The sequence below is a fragment of the Manis pentadactyla genome, chromosome 16 (assembly GCF_030020395.1).
Source record: "Manis pentadactyla isolate mManPen7 chromosome 16, mManPen7.hap1, whole genome shotgun sequence".
Taxonomy (NCBI): Eukaryota; Metazoa; Chordata; class Mammalia; order Pholidota; family Manidae; genus Manis; species Manis pentadactyla.
The window spans coordinates 31,363,096-31,383,008 of record NC_080034.1 but is presented as its reverse complement, the minus strand read 5'-3'; the positions used below and the strand labels follow the sequence as shown (position 1 = coordinate 31,383,008).

The 19,913-nt window shown below is 53.9% G+C and overlaps 1 protein-coding gene across 2 annotated transcripts in view; it reads left to right on the top strand.

Moving 5' to 3' along the window:
* The first annotated feature begins 370 nt into the window (after positions 1-370).
* Positions 371-19,913, top strand: part of FOXP4 (forkhead box P4) — a 49,473-nt gene continuing 29,930 nt past the window's right edge. For both annotated transcript variants that reach the window (XM_036927582.2, XM_036927581.2), the window contains exons 1-2: positions 371-852; positions 17,305-17,542. In XM_036927582.2, coding sequence (XP_036783477.2) covers positions 17,321-17,542 — 222 coding nt within the window. In that variant the 5' untranslated portion in view covers positions 371-852; positions 17,305-17,320. The remainder of the gene's footprint in view (positions 853-17,304; positions 17,543-19,913) is intronic.

Genomic DNA, 19,913 nt, shown 5'->3' with positions numbered 1-19,913 from the left:
CCGCTGGGAACCAAAGAACCGTGTGGGAGCACGGCTTGGCCGTACCTCCAGGCTCCAGGGAAAGGCTGGTGTTTCCCGCGGCCACAGTGAATCCCTAGGGTCTCTCCGCCTCCCGCCCTTTCAGGCCCGCAGCCCCGCGTCTTCTCCTCGGGTCCCCACTTTTCTTCCCCTTAAGTTTGCTCCACGTGGTCTTCTCTCGCTCCCGGCAGGCTGCCTAGCCGGGCGAGAGTTTCTGCGCCTGCTTTAGGCGAATTATGGTAGCGCTAGAAGTTGGTCTCCCCTCCCTCCGCCGCTCTCTCGCTTGCTCCCTCCTCCCTGGCTCTCCGCGCGCTCCCTCCTTCCCCTCCACCCGCTCCCGCCTCCTCCCGCCCCGCCCGCGCGCCGCCCGCTCGCAGCCACTCGCTGCCTGGGCTCAGTCGCAGCCCCTCGGAGTCCGGAGCCGGCCGCCCCTACGGACCGGACAGTGCGGCCGGCGCCCGGGACGGAGCCCCCGGCCCGCGAGGAGGGCGCGGCGCAGGCGGCGGCGGTGCGGCGGGGAGGAGCCCGGGCCGGAACCAGGGCTGGGCCGGGGGCGGGGACGCCGGGGTCCCGGAGCCCCGGAGCCGGAGCGAGCGAACCTGCGTCGCGGGAGGACCGGGAAGGAGGAGCACCGCCGGAGCGAGCCGAGCTGCCCACAAAGTGCGATGCCCCGGCGGGGCTAGGGCGCGCGGCGGCCGGCGCGGCGCGGAGGGAGGACGCCTGGGAGCTGCGCGGCGCCGGGCGGCGCGGAGGGGCAGTCCCAGCGGGCGGCGGCGGGCCCGGGCTGCGACCCGAGCGAGCCCCATGCCCCGCGCGGGCTGACGGGCCGGACAGGTAGGTGGCGGGCCGATCCCTGGGACGCGGGTGGGGGCTGGGCCGACGACCGGACCCACTCCCTGGCTCGCGCACTCTCTCGCCCGCTCCCTGGCTCACTTTGTGTTTGCAAACTGCCCGCCGGAGACGCGCCGGGCGCCGGGAGGAGCCGGGCCCAGGCCGGCGCACTTTGTTCCAGCCAGGGCCGGCTGCGGCGCCCTGACCCCGCGCAGCCACGACACCCCGCCCCCGGCTCGAGCCTCCGCGGCCCAGAGCTGTCTTGGGAACAGGTGGGGACTACAGCGCGGGACTGTGGCGGGGGGGGGGGCCGCCGGAGGTCGGACGGGGCTGGGGGGGCTGGAAAGGCTACTGAGCCCCGCCCTTCCCCAAGAATCCGGGCCCCGCCCCCTCCCGGCCTGGCCACGGGGAATGGGGTGTAAGAGAGCGCGACCCCTCCGCCCCCCGCCCCGAGTCAAACAAAGAATCCTTCCCGGCCCGCACTTTCTTGAGCTGGGGAGGGACATGGTGAACTGAGCTCTCCCTACTGCAGTCTGTCCAGGACTCCCGAAGACGCGCCGGAGGCAAATGGGGGTGGGGAGGACCCGGGTCCTATCCGTCTTGTCGCCTCGGGTGAGGAGGTGACTCGTTTTGCTGGGGTCGCACCTCCGGAGGTTCCCGAGCCAGTCAACCCATTCCCTCGTTTCTCCGTCAGCTCGGAGATTCAGCGGAAACTTCTTGGGGACTTGAGAGCGTCTGAAAACCCTGTGATTTTGTGCGCCAGTGCTGGAGGGTTAGGGACTGACTGATACTTTTATTCACCCCATTTGCGGAGAACCCCCGTCTCGACATATGGCGGGAAAGGGAGGGCAGCAGCAGGGTTCAGAGGCCGCCTGAGTGTCTCGGAGTGACCAAGCAGGACCCCCTCAGACTGAGGGCTATGGTGTCTTTCTGGACAGCCCCCCGCAGACACCTCTCTGGCTCACGATCACCCCGACGGCCCTCCCATCTCGCGCTCCCCAGCAAACTAGCTTGGGCTGAGCCCGTGGCGGTACAATGAGGGGGCACCCTGAGCGACCTGGGATTTGGCCTCCCCCGTCAAGAACCGTGGGATTTCGCGGGACGCGGATTCTGAGGCAGAGGCCCTAACGGCTGTGGATTCCTTTCCTCCAACTGGGGCGACCTCGTGAACATGTCCGCGTCTCATCGGGACTCTCTTGGGGGAAGAAAATATGGGAACGCGGACACACTGTGCCCAGAGAGTATCCCGACTCGTCCCTGTGCACCCCCAACCTCTTTTTCCAACTGCTGTCTGTCAGATTTCCTCACTGGGCTCCTGGGGTTTGAGGCGTCTGGAGATCACCACGTGTCTTGAATCCCAGCGTCGGGTCTCCATGCAGGTTGACCTAGGAACCTGGAGTCAGGGTTAGAGATGGGGTAGGGGGTCGTAGGAGCGAACCCGAGTATGAAGATGTCATTCCAGCGGTTCCTGAGAAAGCCCAGGAGCATTTTGGCCAATGCGGGTTTTTACGTGAACTTAAGCATTTTTTACCCCCCATTTTAAAGAATTCGCCCAGACTGTCCCTGGTGAACGTATTGGGTCTGGGATTGAGCGTTGTGGGAGCTCACCTTGAGGGGCAGCTAGGGTTGAAGCCAGAGACTGGCCAAGGTACCCCCGTCTCATGCAGAAAGGAGCTGCGGGATCTGGAGAGTCTGACTAGTCTCACCTCAGAACACGGGATAACCCCGATTGCAACAGATAATTTGAACCCAGCAGCTCACTTTCTGGGGAGAACCAGGGCTAAACCTCGCTAGCGCTGGGTTTCAAGCCCCTGCGGCTCCTGGTGAGCCAGAGGTGGCTGCAGGAGCCCAGCTTCAGGAAGGGGAGCCACTGGCCTCACACAGCCCTTGCCTGACCCAGCAGGAAAACGGCTCTGGGGAAGGGAAGTCTACAGGCTTGTTTCATTTTGTTTTAAAACTTGAGAAACTTTGTCTTGTCCGAATTCTGGCGTTCTTTGTCACCTGGCAGGCTGGAGAGAAGGCTGGGGGACTGCTGTGGGCACCTGGAGGGCTTGCTCATGCTGGAGACCTCAGATCTGAGCCTCTCAAAAGCAGGAGTATGCTTTGGGTGGTGGGAGCTCCTCATTTGGTGGTGTTCTTACTCTTGTTGGTGGGCCAGGGTAGCATGGGAAGGAAGTGGCACTGTGGGTGCCCCCCCTCCCCCCGACTCCAGTAAGATGTGCATCTCTCTCCACCCTCCCACCAGACCACTACCTTACCTGGTGCTGGCCCTGGCCTTGGAACAAGTTTGGGGAGACCACAGGACCTTCCTCAGCACTAAGTGCTGGGTCTCTGGGTGCGTTTTCTTTCTATCCTTCCCCTTGTCCTGGGCAGGTTTCCCAGGAGTTAGGGAGTTGGGGAACCCCTGAGCCCTGGGGAGAGAAAAGCCTGACACTAAAACTGGGGAATGTGTGAGTGCGTGGGGGTGGGGGGGGAGCAAGCTGGGCTCAACTTCGCAAAAGGATCTGCTCTTGCCCCTTTCGCTGTGGCTGCCTGTCTCACACCTAGACACCCTTACTCAGCCCCCTTTCCTCTGCCTTTGGCCAGGAACTTCCTTTCTGGCTTCTGGCAGGTAGGTCCTTTCTTGCCGGAATGTGCATATCCTGCTGGGCCCCTACTCCAAACACACCTCATCCTTAGGGGAGGAAAGCAGGGGGACTTGTGGAGGCGGGGGCTTGCTTTGATCAAGTAATTCTCCAAATGTTTGCTGAGCGTCTGCTCTGTCTGGGCAGGTCCCAAGCTGGGCACTGGAGTGCCCAAGCAGTGCAGGCTAGAATCTGCTCCCTGGTCCTCACATTGTCAGGGTAGGAGAGATAGGTATCACAACAGGGAGAGGAGGGTGGGAACAGGGTACTTGGTACAGAGGAGAGGGGTGAAGTGCAAGGCGGGGAGGGAGGCGTCATCTCCCCAAGACGCCTTCCCTGCTCTGCCACATCTGCAGAGCTGCACCCTCCTTCCCTGTACCCTGACTCTCCACTTCCCGGCTGCCTTGGTGGTTTTCCTGTCTCTCCAGCTGAAATGCAAGCCCCATCCACACCCATCCCAAGCAGGCAGTGTCTTCCCTTTCCTAATAGCCCGGACTGTGCAAACGAATCATTTCCTCCATTCGAGGAGCTCTGCAGCTTCCTTTTAGGATCTTAGAACTCTCCAGCTTCCCCACACCAAAGCTTGGCAGGTACTCATTCTGACACGATGTCCAGGCTCCATTGGCTGAAATGGCTTCCTCAGACTTGGTTTCAGAATTCTGGAACCCAGGGCAAGGAACTCGGTCCTCGCCGCGTCAGGCCATGGATCAGAGTGGAATAGGCTTTGGAATTTGCCAGTAGTGATGGGACTGTGGGGAACTTAATTAAGCTCTTGGACCCTCAGTTTTCTTCCGTGTAAAGTAGGCCAGTAATACCCACCTTAGGGAGTCCTTTTGGAAATTGAATGGAGAGCACCCTCTCCAGGGTGCCGGGCACATAGTAGTGCTGACCAAGAGGTGGCTTTTATTACCAGACTCCTGACGCTGCCAGGCCACAGGTTGGACTGAATACTGGAAATAGCTTGAGTTTTGACCTCCACTTTGGGGACTGGGGAAACAGCCCAGAGAGAGGCAGCAGCTTGTCTGAGGTTACCCGCTAGTTAGGGGTAAAGCTGAGGCTAAAATGTGAAGCTTATAACTCCCAGTATAACCAGTAGGGCTTGAGCCTCTGCTGTGAGAAGGGGAAAAAGGGGAGGATCGATCTACTGGCTCCCCCCTCCCTCCTTCACAAGCTCAGGTCTGGGCTGCCCTTAGGTGAGAAGGCTGTGTTTTCCCTTCCCAGCTTTCCTTTAAGGGAGGGCCTGGATTCAGAACTTGGCATTTACCACCTCCACACAACCCTGGAATGAGCCTGGGTTGTCCAGCCTTGTGTATACCTCCCTCCCTCTCACCCTCTTAAGGTGCTCATGGAGACAAAGAAATACAGGAGAGATAATCCCCCAGAATGCAGAGGAGTGAAAATGGCTGCCACCACCTTTCCACAAAGGGAGACCTCTAGGGTTTGGAACCGTAGCCTCCTGTAGCTTACACAGCCTTATGGAAGACAAGTTTGGTCACCAGTCTCAGGTCTCTGAGATCTACTCCTGGATGGATCATCTCAAAGAAGCAAAAAGAAATTTCCCTTGAGCTGAGCCTAAAGTTGCTGGCTCTCAGCATTGCCTTCCTGGATTCTTTATGGAAATGCACACCTTCTTCACAGACTGCCAGTTCCGCCAAGCTGGGGTCACAGCAGGAATGCTCTTTACTCCAAGCCTATGGCTGCCTGTGCAGTAGTCTTGTGAGGTGGTACTCGGCAGCCCCTCACAGAGCCTGGGCTCAGGGCACACCTGCCTGAGCTAGAAATCAAGAGCTCCCAGCACAAAAGGTGCTCTTAGATGGGGACCACCAGGCATAAGGCTGTGGGGTCAAAGCTCCTGTGCCTCTGGGGAGCCACCCAGGTCTAGGCCTGGCCAATGCCCTCCCTTCCCAGGACTCCTTCTGGGGTCTTTGCCGGACTATCCCTGGCTCCAGTACAGCCCTGTGCCTATCTCCTCTCCAGTCCTAGCACTAGCCCTACCTGTGCAGCCTGGGCCCTGAACCCAGCAGCTCTGCCCACATCCCTGGTCACCAACTGTTGCCAACTGGAGCCTGTGGAGCTGGGACTTGAGGGTGAGTGGAGTCATTGGTGGTTGCCAGACATGGATAAATGGTATTTATCCTCTCTCCCACTTTGGGTTGGTCCTGATGACAGCTTACCTGGGCTATCATGCAGATGGGGGGAGCACAGCAAGATGATGGCTTTTCCTCAGACAGGAACAAAGTGGAATGTGTAGAATAGCGACCCTCTGGCATTTGTTCAAGGTAGGAAGGGTCAGCAGGTGGCAGTTACCCAGAATTCCCACCAGTGCAGGAGGGACAACTGATGGTGACTTGAGGACAGGGGTGGCTCAGGGAATGGAGATGGGACTTCTCTTGACCCCATTCCACAAATGTTGGGCGCTTGCTGTGTGCAGTGGCAAGCACAGGGTTAAGGGGAAGGGTTTAATAAGAGGTGACTTGCTTGCAACTTGGAAAATCAGAAATGGAGCAAGTGCCTGGGGGCTGATGGCTCACATCAGTAGTGGCACCTGGAGGCAAGCTCTGGTCCTAACACTCCCTAGCTGGGACGTGATGCCTGTGCTTCCTCCCCAGCCCTCAGGAGGGCTGTGCTCTGGGCAGGGAATTGGGGTGGTAAGGAGCTTTTTTTTTTCTTCTGCCATGTGGGCTCCCTTGGGAATGGTTCCCCAGCTCTGAAGCCCACATACATCCAGGAGACCCAGGCCAAAAGAAATTGGTTCAAAAGAAGGTAGAGGTGTGCTCCCTCCTTTCCTTATGGCCTTCTCAGGGCAGATGTGCATCTGCATCCTTCCTAGAAAGAAAGGGCGTGTGCTCTGGGAAGAATTTGGGGGAGAGATGGGAAGTCAGGATTTGCAGGAAACCCAGGGAGTAGCAGCTGCTATAGGTGCTTGGGGAGCAAAGCACAGCTGGCAGAGATGCTCTCTATCTTCTTTGAGGCTCCTGATCTGAGCAGGAGGCCTTTGCCAAGGTCAGGTGGTGTTGACATGCAGAGTTGCTTCACTTGGGAGAATCCTCACTTTAAGGGTGTCTCTGAGATTTCTCTGCAGAGGTGAGGAGCCAGGCTGCCGGTCCTCCTTCCCCAGCTGAGTGCACTTGGTTTGGGTTGCTTGCCTGGCCAGCATTTCTGTGGGCTTCTGTGAGCGCCTCAGTGCGAGTTGCAGGGAGCTCCTTCATCTCTGAGACTTGATCTCTGGGGTGCAGCGCCAGAATCTGCGGCAGTCGCCAGGGCGCTGAAAAAATGCCTGGGGCGTGGGGCGCTCACCCAGCACTGGGGAGTCCAGGGAATGTTGGAGAACAGGAAGGCTCTGGCCATGTGGCCCCTGCCTTTTAGCTACAGGGAGGACCACCCACGCCGCGTGCTGCGCTCCCACTACTTGTGGATGACCTCGTGAGTCTGGCACCGGTAAGCGCACTGCTACCAACTCCCGGATTCCCTGTGCAGCCTTACGCTTGACCGGTTTTCCTGACTGTACGTTGGTGTTGGAGCACCGGAGTCCCCTCTCCTTGGCCTTCTGTTCCCGCAGCCGCAGACGAGGCATCCGGTGAGAATAGAGAGAACAGACCAGAAGGTCTCAGCACGCTCCCCGTTTGTTCCACGTAGTCCGGAGCCTGCTGCCTCCTCGGGTCCTTCCCAAAAGGGACGCTGTGGAGCGCAGGGCAGCAAGCCTGCAGCCCAGCGAAGTCTCCTCCTTCCCAATTAGACAGCCGAGCCTGATTAAAATGGGGTGCCGCCCGCCCGATCCCCATCCCGCCGATCCCCATCATTGAGATTTCCCTTCATCAAAATCTCACATCCTCCAGAAATTAATTTGATGCCTCTTGTTATCAATTAATTGAATCTCGTTGGGAGAGAGCTCAGCCAGGCGGAGGCGACGGCTTGGCCCTTGTGCGCTGCCTGTCCTGCCCTCCCCCTCCCAGCAGGACAACCCTATCCCCACCCCCCCAGTTATGCTTTTTCTGCTTTGCTTATAATTTCACTTACTTTCTAAAATAAAACCATTGCTACAGGCCCTTCTGCCCAGTTTGGCTTGGGTGGATAACCATGGGATAGGCACTGCCTGGGATTCATCCATTCTGAACGGGGAGAGGAAGGGTTCTGTCTTCTCCTTAAATCCGCAAAACCTCACCATTGGGGATTTGCCCTGACCCTGACCCTGACTCTGACCCCAGCCCTGACCCAGACCCTGTGTGCTCCAGGGGCTGCTGGTGAGAGGAGGGCTGGGGACAGACTCCAAGGTGCCTCCCCAACTAGACACACCCCTTAGATGGGGGAGGGGGGCACTGAAGAAACAGGCTAGGGACCTTGAGCCATCAGGACATGTTCTTGGGAAGGTTGCATCTTTTTTAGAAGAGCTGTTGCCCCTGCCAAGGCTGATGTGTTAAATGCAGGTGTGTGGTACCTCCTAGCTGCCCAACAGCCAGGTCAGGCATCTGCAGGAACACACTGTCAGCATTTCCGAGGACACTTAGAAGACCAATTCTGCCTCCTGCATGGAAGATGGAAGAGGAAGGTTCTAGAAAACATCTCAGTCTGGGAGGAGTTGGGTGGCAGGTACAGGGTAGAATTCAGGGTTCCCCAGACCGTGACTGAGGCACTGTGCTTTGCCCTTTCACATAACTCTGTTCACATCCTTACCACAACCCTGAGAGTTTCCCCAGGTTATGGTAGTCATTGCTCTCATTTGACAAGTGAGGGACCCAGGTCCAGAGAGGTGATGTAACACAGCTAACTGGAACCTGTCTTTCTGAAATACTTGCCATTATAATGGTAAATTGCACAAAAATGTCTCTCCACTAACATTTCTTTTGAAAAACCAAATCCTGCCAATGCTAAGCCTACATTTCTGTGTGGTAAGAACAGACTGAGGTAGAGTGCCCACCACCTCTCACCCGGCCACCTAGGTGACCCGCCTAGCCCCCTGAGGGCATTTTGGTTGGCCAACTCCATCTTGGAGATTTCACCTGTCCCTGATATTCTTCAAGGAAGAGCTGGGGGCCGGGGGAGGGCGGTGTGGGGAACAGGTGTCTGAGAGACTGTGCAGGGCCTAACCAGAAGCTCAAAGACGGCCTTTAAGGACCCTCTGACCCAAATCTAATTCCCACAGGATTGCCTATGAACTGATGGTGGTAGATAATTTTCCTTTTGTCTGCAACGGAGTTATAGAGTCTCATGTCTCCAAGGGGCCTGCTCCTAGCTGAAACCAGCCCATCCATACCTGGGTGAACCCCTTTATGAAAGTCATCACCCTTTAACCTGTCCCCCATATTTATGTACTTTTTGTTGGAGTACTCCCTGTGCTCTCGGGAGCCCCCTGGTGCCAAGGGCACTACTAGTCCAGGCTCCAGATGGCCACTCAGGCCCTGGCCGAGCCCCCCACCCCTTAACCAGAAGGCCTCCCATGTACGACGTCACTATTTAATTAGCCATCTCTGATTAACCAAACTTGGCATTAGGCTCCTCTTGCCCTCATCTTTCCCAGCTCCGAATCAATGGCTTTGATATGCTAATTAGGGAGTAATTTAATTTCAAAAGGCCGCAATTAACAAGGGTGTTGTGGACATGCTGTAGTTAAGCGGAGTAATCTAATTTGCATTAGTAACAAGCAGGGACTAATTAGAAGCTTAATTAGACACTTAGATGGCTCTTATGTTTACTTTCTTAATGAGATGGAGTGGGATCTTTGGTTCCCTTTCTTTTCTCTCTCTTTTTTTTTCTTACTGTTAATTCTTTCTTTTGGTCACGGTACTAGGAAGGAGTGTTTGAGGGAGGCCACCTTGCTAGGGCCTGGTGGGAGCATTTTCGAGCTGGAGCCAGTGGAAAGTGCACTAGGGTGTGGTGGTGGTGGTGGTGGTGGTGGTGGTGAGGAAAGGTTCAGATTCCAAAGTGACCAGCCTGTCGAGGCCTTGCTTGCCACCTCTCAGGTAGAATCACAGGAAGAGCACTAGTTTGGGAGTCTGAAGAGCTACTGTAGGGTTTCAGTTTGGCTCAGCCTCCTAGCAGCTAGGTGACCTTGTCAAGTCACTAGACATCCTGGAAGTGTGGTTCCTTCACCTGTGAAAGTTGAGTGTCAGGTTGTATGGAGAAGAGGAGAGGGCAGGGTATATGGAAAAAGATTTTCAAGGACTCTGAGCAGAATGGTTGTTAAAACATACAGTTGACCTTTGAACAATGCAGGAGTTAGGAGTGGTGACCTCCTGCACAGTGGAAAATCCTCATGCAACTTTTGATTTCCCAAAAACTTAACTATTAACAGTCTACTGTTGACCAGAAGCCTTACAGTTGATTAAACCTTACAGTCGATTATACATATACATCTTGTATATGTGTTAGATACTATCTTACAGGAAAGCTGGAGAAATCATTTTTTTAAATTGTTGCAAATTTCCAAAAATTTTCCAATGTATTATTTGAAAAAAATATGTATGTAAGTGTACCTACACAGTTCAAACCCATCCATGTTCAAAGGTCAGTAGTATTCATAAATTGTGTGCCCAGGCTTCACTTCCTTTTGATTCAGCTCAGTTCACTGCCTACAAGAAGCCTTCCCAGAATACCTCCCCAACTCCCTCTACGCCATCCCTGCAGTGTCTATTTAATTTAACATTTGTAAAGTTGTTTGTGTTGTGTAGGGCAGAGGTTCTCAGGGGTTGCACTTGAAGTTTAAATACTTGGAAAAGCTTTCAAAATTAACCACATCTGGGTTCCACTACCCAGAGAATTCAATTTAATTGATCCAGGGGAGAGCCCAGTTACGGGTATTTTTAAATACTAGTGTTTGCCTATGTGTCTCTCTCCTCCATCAAATTGTAAGGCCCCCAAAAGCAAGGACTGTGTTTTGTTCACCCCTATGTGCCCAAACCCCAGTGCTCACTATTCTCAGTATCAGTTGCAAGCAGAGGCCATCTGTGCACCCTGTAATCTCACCCAGATATGACAGGTTCTGTCGTGTTGTAAGGTTTTGAATGCCTTATGCATCCCATTGGAGTAGCTATGTGACCACTAAAAATGGTTGCTTAAAATATTTGATGTCATGTGGAAATGGTTATGATAGTAAGTGGTGAGTGGAAAAATAGGAAAATTCAAACCATGTTCAGATTATGACCCCAATTTCACTTTTTAAATGTTTATATGCCAAAAGACAGTGAACTGACTGGAAGGGGTGGATCCCAAAAGGGTAGCTCCCTGGGTGGTAGAGTTATGGGTACTGTTTTTTTATTTTAATTTTTTATAATTTTTTTCCTTCAAAATTTCTTCCAAGATGTCTTTTACTTTTTTATGAGTAGAAAATAAAGTTATTTGAAACTTGGGCGAGAACCTGGAACAGACAGGCGGCTCAGGATGGTGGTTCCCTTTCCAAATCTGAGAGTGTGTTGCAACCTTTTAGAGAGGCCCGTCCTCACCCTGCCACTTGGACTGAGCTTCTATGGCCCTGAGGTTTTGTGCTAAGAAGCCTTGAATGGTCCCTAAAGTTGGGGTGGGTAGTTCCTGGCCTGTCATTTAGGGAGACTTTAGGCAGAAGTGGGAGTAGGGAGGGAAGTCTAAGGTGCCAGCCTCTAACTCACACAAGGGAGAGTCCCAGGTACTTGGAGGGTATGGGCTTAGAGAGGGATTAAGCTTCTAGAACTCAGCCCTCCCTTAACTGGCAACCTGAAGCCAGGAGGCCATTGGGGCCTGAGCTGAGTGGGGCCAAGGGCCTTGTGCCTTTGGATGACAGATTGGGAAGCATCATTCAGTTATTTGTAATGCCATGTTTATTGCTCTGCAAAGCCCTCTGCTCTAAAATGTTCCTGACACAAGTAAGATCTGATAGCTAGAAAGAAGGAAAAAAAGGAGAAAAAGGAAATATAAGGTATCCTCAGCTCTGTTCTTTGTGGTACCCATGTGTGTGTCTTCTTACCTAATCTAGAAATATGTCCATTTCAAAGACTTTGAGCTGTGGAAAAGTCTGAAACTGGCAACCTCTCTTATAAAAGGGCCTTTGCACATGTTTCCGCAGCATTCAGTGTACACTTTGCCTGGCCAAACCTATTCATCCTTCATTTCTAAGCATATATGCCATTTCCTTACAAACAAGGCCGTCACTCCCCATCCCTCCCCCATTTAAATTAGATCGTCATGAGTTTTTCTTGTATTCCATTTGATAGAATTTATTAGAGTTGAGCTTATCTACTTATTTATGTCCTTATTTATCATCTGCCTCCCCTCATGGGAACATAAGCACCAGGAGACCAGGGCCTGTCCCGTTTTGTTCAGGATTGCATACACAAAACTTGGCCCACTCTGGGTGCTTAAATATTTGTTGAACCAGTGAGAGGATGAAGGGTCATTGCTGGTGAAATGTGCTTCTGACCAGCCATTGGAGGAGAGAAGAATGACTTCGTTCATGGCCAAAACTCTGTTAGTAGCTAGACTTTCAAAAAGACAAATGCCAGATATACCCAGAAAAGGGCAAGGGTGGGTGAGGGATTGGACCTCTTGTTATTATCAGTTGGCCTCAGTGCATCTAACACTACTTCACCAGCTTGTTCTAGTTTTGTAAGCTTGAAGAGGGCAGGCACCATATTTCAGTTTCCTGCATTTAGATCCTTAGTGCTTGGCTTAATCAGGCACTAAATCCATGATGAATGAATGAATGACCTTGGAGTGGATCATTGTTCCTTTTGGCCACCATGAAGCTCACTGACTAAAGCCACTGCTCAGTACTGGAGCTCTGTTGCCTTGGACCAGTAACATCAGCATCACCTGGGAAATTTCCAGAAACAGAAGTTTGTGTCCTGCTCTAGACCTGTTGAGTCATAAACTGCCGACCTGGGGCACAGCAGTAGTCTTAACAAGCCCTCCAAGGCGATTCTGATGCCCTCAAGTTTGAGATCCTCCGTCCCTCCGTTTATTCTCCTTTCCTACTACCCTATGATATATTTTAAGAAGTTTTATCTTTTATTGCAGTCGCTTCCCATCTTGGAAGTTGATAGGGATATAATGTTATTAATAGCTACATCTAGTCTAGTTTCCCCCATTATACAGAGGAGAAAAGGAGGAATTAATTCGGCCCAAGTCACATACCATGTTGGTAATAGAGCTGGGGCTAGATGCCAGGTTTCCCACCCTCTAGTCTCGGGCTTTCAGCTATCTCCCCAACTAGATTATAGGGTTCTGGAGGGCTGGAAATGGTGTCTCCTTATTTTAACTCAAACCACCACCATTGCTCTGTGTACAGGTTACCTGTGGTCACACTCCCACCCACCGTGCTCGGGTTAGAGCCCGGAGAGGGTGGGTGCGCCCCCCTCCAGCAGGGCTCATGCACTTGAGTGCTGTGGGATGGGGGAGTGGAGTGCCCGAGTGGGGCGCTGCCCCACCCCTTCCCTCCCTCCCTCGCGGGTAAACTCCGGGCATCCATCAGTCTGTTAATTGCACTAATTAGAGATCGCAGAGGTGTTAATTGGAAAACCCTGGTATTGTGCCTGTTTGGGGAAGAAAACGTCAATAAAAATTAATTGATGAGTTGGCAGGGCGGGTGGCGCGGGTTCGCGGTAAGGCGCAGGGTGTCGTGGCAAATGTTACGGCTCAGATTAAGCGATTGTTAATTAAAAAGCTATGGTAATTAATACTGCCTACACCATATGGGCCCGCGGAAAAGGCACAAAAGGTTTCTCTGTGTGGGGCTCCCCTTCTCTTTACTCTCCCCCGAGAGCACCCTAGCTAGTCCTTGGGTCCTCCCTTTGGCCCAAAGCTAGGTGTAACCCGTCACTTCCGGCCAGGGACCCCGGGACCGAGTTGAGAGACATCCCTTGTTGCACACCCGCCGGGGTTCTTCGAAGGGCCAGGAGCCTCAGGGGAAGTGGGAGCCCCCAGCGGCCCGCAGGATCCCCCAGAGCGGAAGAGGCGGCTGCGGCTTTGACCCAGCTTCCTTCCTTCCGACTGACTGCGGCGTCTGCAGAAGCTCGGGGCCTTGCAGAAGGCTCCGACGTGCCCAGGCTCCCCATGGGAACCCCGAAATATGGAAGACAGGGACTGCCTAAGGACAGGATCAGAGCCCCAGACAGAAATCCTAGACCCCCTAAAATAACTCGGCCACAATTGCTCTCCCCTGCCCCTAACACATGGTGGTAGAGGGGTCTGGAAAGGCCAAAATGGGGGCTTTGATTTTATCAAAACCTAGAAATACCTTCTAATGGCTCCCATGTTACCTGTTGTATGAAGGAAGAAAGAACAACCCTGTGACTTGCCCAAGGTCGCACAGATGGCCTAATTCCCAGAGCTGCTCTCTCTCTCTTCCTGCAGGTGATCCGCTGCCCTTTGCTGAAGAAATGGGTGTCTGGGGGGGGAGTGGGGGGTGGGAGAGTGGGAGTGAAGGGAGCAGGGGGTTCTTGAAAGGTGCCTCCCCGACCCCAGTAGAGGAAGCAACTCAAGTCTACATTGGGTGGAACAGGTGTGACTCAGACCCTCAGTGGCTCCCACCAGCCACTAGAACTCTGTGGCTTTATGTACACATACTGTGCTAGGGAGTTTTATTTTGGGAGCTTCCAAGGCAGAAGAGACCTTCCAGACCCACTTTCCATGTAGAGATGGGGAAATTGAGTCCCAGAGAAGGAGAAAGTCAAAGGATTCACAGCTGGTTGTGGCTGGGCTCAGGCCACCTGACACCCAGGCTCTTGGTTTCTCCTCGAGCCAGGGTCCCATGGACACTGGCATCGTTCCCCCACACCCCACACCCTTGTAGTTAAAAGGCATGGATATCAAGACCTGCCTTCAACACCCCATCCCATCCCATCCCTAGCTGGCTGGGCCCCAGGCACCCAGAGCCTGCTCACCCACGGTGCAGGAATGCCCCAGTGCTATTCCAACACCTGCCGAAAAGGTGGGCAGGAAGCTTAAGGCTCTGGGTGTGCTCATCCTCAGAGGCCAGGTGTCCCAGGGCAGAGAGAGTGTGGAGGTGCCCCACAGTCCTGCAGCTTTGGGCGGGTGTTGGTGGGTGGGTGGGAGCATGGAAGGAGGTGAAAGCCGGGGAGGGGGCAGAGCGTGCCACATGGGAATTAATGCCATTCATACACCCTGTGGAAATGACTTTTCAAATGCATATAATCTCAAGCATGTAAATGAGAGGCTTGCTTCACCCTGTTTAATATGAATGATCGGCCCTTGAATAGCTATTATTACACGCCACATTGCAGCAATTATGTTGTTCACTGGGTGTCGCTCTGTACCCCCACCCCCATAAAAAGAAAAGAAAAGAAAGACACCTCTGCATCCTCCTCCTTTTTGCTCCCTTCTTCCAAACTTGCTGGCTGATCCGTAACTTTGTGATGTGCATGTGTGTGAGTATGGGAAGGGGGGCACTCTGCCTTCACTCAGGGAAGTAACTGCTGGATTCTCTTCTCCTGTGCACACACACACTCCTGAGGCTCGGGTCTTTGTCCCCTGGGGCCCAGGGGTTCTCAGACCTCAGAGAAGCTAGACTTGGAATCAGGGCAGGCAGCTGCTCTCCACTCGCAGCAGGGTCAGAGTTGGGGAGAGGGAGAGCAAAGTGAGTTCCTGCTGTCTCCCCATCCCTCTCACGGAGCTGGGGCCAGGCCTGAGTGGGCGAAGGTGCTCGGTAGGCTGCTGGGAGGGATCAGGGTGGGTGGCTGGGGGGAGGGGACCTGAGCCTTGTGCTCTGGTGGGTGGTGGATGGTGCCCACCTCATCCATCATTTGGCAGCCACTGGCCCTCAGGCTGACACAGCCATTAAGGCCTGAGACCAAGTGCTCAATCTCTTCCAAACCATCACCCCCAACCTCACCCTTGCTCCTGGCCCAGCTCCTGTCAGAACCCAGGAATGGGAACGACAGCTGAAGGGTGGGGGTGGGGGGGAGACACGCCCTTGGGAACACACAGAAATGCACAAACAGGGACAATCCAGCAGCGTAGGGTCACCCCGGAGGCCCCACAGATCTGCTGGGATAGATACCTAAGAGCCACAGATGGAGAGGGGGCCACAAGAGCAGTGATGTAACACACCTGTGAATAGGTGAGCTCCCCATGGATCCTTTAGTAGCTCTCTGTCATCATTACCTGCCCCCCATACTCTCACATCTCTCCCAACTCTGCAAATAGAGACAAAAACAGAGCCAGTGGCCCATTAGAGTGGGGGGAAAGAGTTCTTCTGGAGTGAAAAGAGAATTTGGGTGCAGGAGGGAAATGCCCTTGGGAGCTGCCACTTGGGGAAGGAACTCGGGAAATAATTTAGCCTCTTCCAGCAGTTTCTCTAATCTGCTACCTGCAAGGCCTCATCCACCTTTTGGGTCAGGGAGACCATGTGGTTGTGGGGTCTACCTGGGCCAAAAGGGAATCGGGAAGGGGAAAAGAATGCTGGCTAGTTTCCACAGACCCTGTTAGATGCTCTTGTGGCTTCTGCCACTTGGTCTCTGTGTGATCTGGGCCCAGTCACTGATCTCTCTGAGGTCAGAGTTTTCAGCCTTACAAATCAGGCAGATCAAGAAGGGGCTGGTTAGACCTTACTCTGCCAGGTGATTTGTGTGCCCTTTTTATTTACCCCTCACATGGCTCTAAGAGGCTGGGATTCATTACTTCTACAGACAAGGAAACAGGTTTAGGGAGTTTGAGACGCATGTCAAAGGTCAGCAGTGGCTACCAACCATGGCCTGTTTGTCTGAAATCCATGTTCCTCTCAAGGGGTTGTGGCATTAGGGATAGTTGGGGACCCTGCAGACTTGGGAGAACAGCTCTGCATACTAAAGGTCCCCTGTACATGTCACAGTCTGTATTGTCCAAGGCCCTGGACATTGGGGCCTCCATGAGTTGTAGAAGAAAGCTCAGACCTCTTCCTCCTTGTTACCTTTGACCATCCCAAACATGCCCTCTTTCTTTGTGGGAGTGTTTCTGCCCCTCCTTGAGAGGCATTTGGTGGGGAGAGGGAGGATGGGCACAGGATTCAGGCCTTGATTCTTTGCCTTGGGTAAATCCCTAACCCTCACTTTTCCCATCTGTAAAATCAGGATGTTTTATAACTCTCATACAGTTTTCTTGAGAAGACACTGTAGAAACAGTAAATAATTGTCTACTTTTGTCCAGGCACTGGACGGAGGGCTTTAGAATGGAAGGTCAGAGAAGTGGGACCACTGGCTACCTTCACTGCACAGCTCCAGGCCCAGCTGAGTGTCTGGTGCCCAGTAGGTGCTGGGCAAATGGCAGCCATTTTTGCTGTGGATGTTGATCACACCCTTTCTCTGAACTGTTGGAGATCCTATAAGGGGGCTCTGTCCCCTGCCCCCACCCCCGTAACTCTGTATCTACAGGGGAATAAATACAAAGGCCATTACTGGTGGCTTTTTTGGTGGGGGGGAGGGCGGCATTATGGTGGGTCCCAGTGAATACCTCATCTGCTTTTTAAGTCCTTGCAGGACCGCTCCCCCACCCATCCCCCCTCCCTAAAGCCCTAGCCTGGAGAGAGAGGCCAGAACAGGTTTAGGACCACGGAGGGGCGGGGCGAAATCTTAACCTCCTCCCCTCCCTTGCTCAGATCTCCCAGAAGTCGAGGAAATGTTGGGGAGGGGGGCAGTGGGGCGGCCTCAGCTTCAGTTTGGAGCTGCCCTTACCCAGGCGTAAGGGGAGGGTGACATTCACAGAGGCCACACCCCAAGAGGGGCCCCAGGAGGCGGCCTACAGGAAGTTAAGGAAGAAATGCCCGAGGATTTGCAGGGGGAGGGAGGTGGTGGTGGTGAGGGGCGTCGGTGCTGCCCTGGGTGGAACCCGTCCTGCCTCAGCCCTCCCCCCCGTGTCTCTCCACCCGCTCCAGGTCCCGCTAGAGCGACATGATGGTGGAATCCGCCTCGGAGACAATCAGGTCGGCTCCGTCTGGTCAGAACGGCGTGGGCAGCATCTCGGGGCAGGCAGATGGCGGCGGTGGCGGCAGCAGCGTCGGGCCCGGGGCTGCGGGCACTGCTGGAGGCGGTGCGGTTAGGGACCCAGCGGCAGGCGCCGACAGCAATGGCGAGATGAGTCCCGCTGAGTTGCTACACTTCCAGCAGCAACAGGTAGGAGCTGGCGCCCCTCCCAGCAACTGTGGAGCCGGAGAGGGGCACAGGGGCACAGCAGGCCTCTGCACTCCATCTAGGCAACCTGGGCATTACTGCTCCCTGCCAGGCAGCTGCACTTTTAACAGTCTAGAGAAGGTCCAGCCTCCAGGGTCTCACTCTGCACCCAGTCATTCTAGTGGCCACCTGAAGGTACTGGAGAGCAGAACTCCCAAGAGGGAGAATTGGAACCCTGGGGGTGCTGAGATAATGGGTGGGTGCCTTCATTCTCCTGCACACTGGCTAAGTGAACAGGGTTAGGGAAGGGAGAGTCTGTTTTAGGTGTGTGCTCATTGGAGGAGGCTGTGCTCACAGGGGTATCCTCATTTATTTGTATTATAAAACATCCCCCACCTCCATTGCAGCCTGGTCCCTGATCCCAGCTGTTAAATGATTTAACTCCCAGGTAGCAAGGGCCAAAGTAACTGGGAAAAAGGCAAAAATGGTAGACAGAGGCAGGCCTCCAGTTTAGGGCAGTGTGGGAATCCCTGTCTGCATCCCGCTCCTCTTTCCTCTCCAGCATTCTCACCCTACACTGTAGAGTTCAGGAGTTTGAGACCAGCCTCTCTTGAGGATCGGGAGGCCTTAGGGTGGGAAGCCTGCCTCATTGGGTTGTGACAGAGCAGGGGCCCCAGGACCCGGCCCCACCTGGGAAAAAGGGAGAATCATGCTTGACAAGTTCAGGAGAACCGGCCCAGCCAGCCCTGGCCTTGGGATTCTCCTTCTTTTATTTGACTCTCAGCAACTGGAATCCCTCCTGGTGGCACTGCCCCTTGGGGGCTCTGCTAGGAATGCGGAAGTCAGGCCCTGCATGCCCCACCCTGGCCTCTGTGCACACAGATGTGGTTCCCCTTGTTACCTTCATACTGTCTCCCAGGTTCACTCTGGGGCTCCTCCCCACACTTGATAGCCCCTGAGGGGCCCTTCTCCTACCACACTTCTTGGAGCCAGAGGTCAGACGGGAAGCAGCACCGCCAGAAGCCAGACCCCCTGCACTGAGTTGGTCAGCCAGCACTAACACAGGAATTGAACAAACCTGGGCTAAGCCCCAGCCAGCCCCTTACCAGCAGTGCGACCTTGGCCCTGAGCCATGGCCTCCCAGGCACCTAAAGTACAGGATCATTAGGATCAAATGCAGTTTGGATGTGCAGTTCTTGCACGTTTTAGCAGTCAGTGCTGCTGTGAACAGAACTGAGAACTTTCAAAATCATATCCTCTTGCAAATAGTGGAGACTTGAACTGGAAGAGCCTGTCACCTTTCCCCAGGGAGACGGTCCCTGGGAGTTTGCTGGTAGCATTCCTTTAGCAGGATCTGTGGGGAAGAGGCCCACAGAGCCTATGCCTCTACTGGGGACAAAAGTTTAGAGGGCAAAATTCTACCCTTTATCAAAATAATAACAAAACACACCCCACCAGAAGTCTCCAAGGCCACCCATTTTATATGGCCCAGTACTCCCCTCCTGCATCTTTATGCAGACAGAGCTGTGAAAAGTGTTGAGCGTTGGGCAGGAGGTGAGGGGGAATACCGAAAGTGGAAAGTGTCTTAAGAATTATTTAAACTGAAGAGTGAACACAGATATCTGGATGACTAGGGAGATGTGTGGGATGGGAAGAGGCAGAACTGTCTGTCCTGATCAGGTTTCTTGGTTCTGCATTGCACACAAGTTGTGTTTTACCATCTATACACCACGTTCCACTTACTCCTGTTTGTTTTGGGGACTATCCCAAAGTCCTGGAAAATCCTATATCTGTTTCACAAATAAACTGGGGTGGAGATTTGGAGGCAGGCAGAGGGCTGTTTTATCCATTTGGGCTCACTATGGGCGTAGTGCCCGGGGCCAAGGAAAATATTTGAGACTTAAAAAAGGTTTTGTTGGCTCCAAACTCTGAAAAGAACCCTGCAAACTTAGAATTACAAAATGTTCAATTAAAACTTGAGTCTGTGGACTATCCTTCCACCCCCAGTAGCTGAGTGAACCTTGTGAGAGAGCTTCAGGGGTAACACTTTCTGGTACCCCCAACAACAATGATCCTGACTGTTTGTGGGGTAGAGCAACTATAGGAAAGAGAACCTCGCCCAACGGGTTCCTCTTCCCTCACAGCCCCAACCAGGAAGTCCTTCGAGGAGAAACAGACACACACCTTGCTTTTGTTTGGTGCTGTGAGGCTTTCACGCTGTGTCATTAATCTCCTCACCATCCCAGGGAGATGAGTATTATGGTTCCTATCTGGCAGAGGAGAGGGCAGCCTGAGGGGACACTGACTTGTCCAGGTGACCTTTGTAAAGGCTGCAGGTAGACTGCAGGTCTCCCCGTTTCTAGTTCAGGGCTCA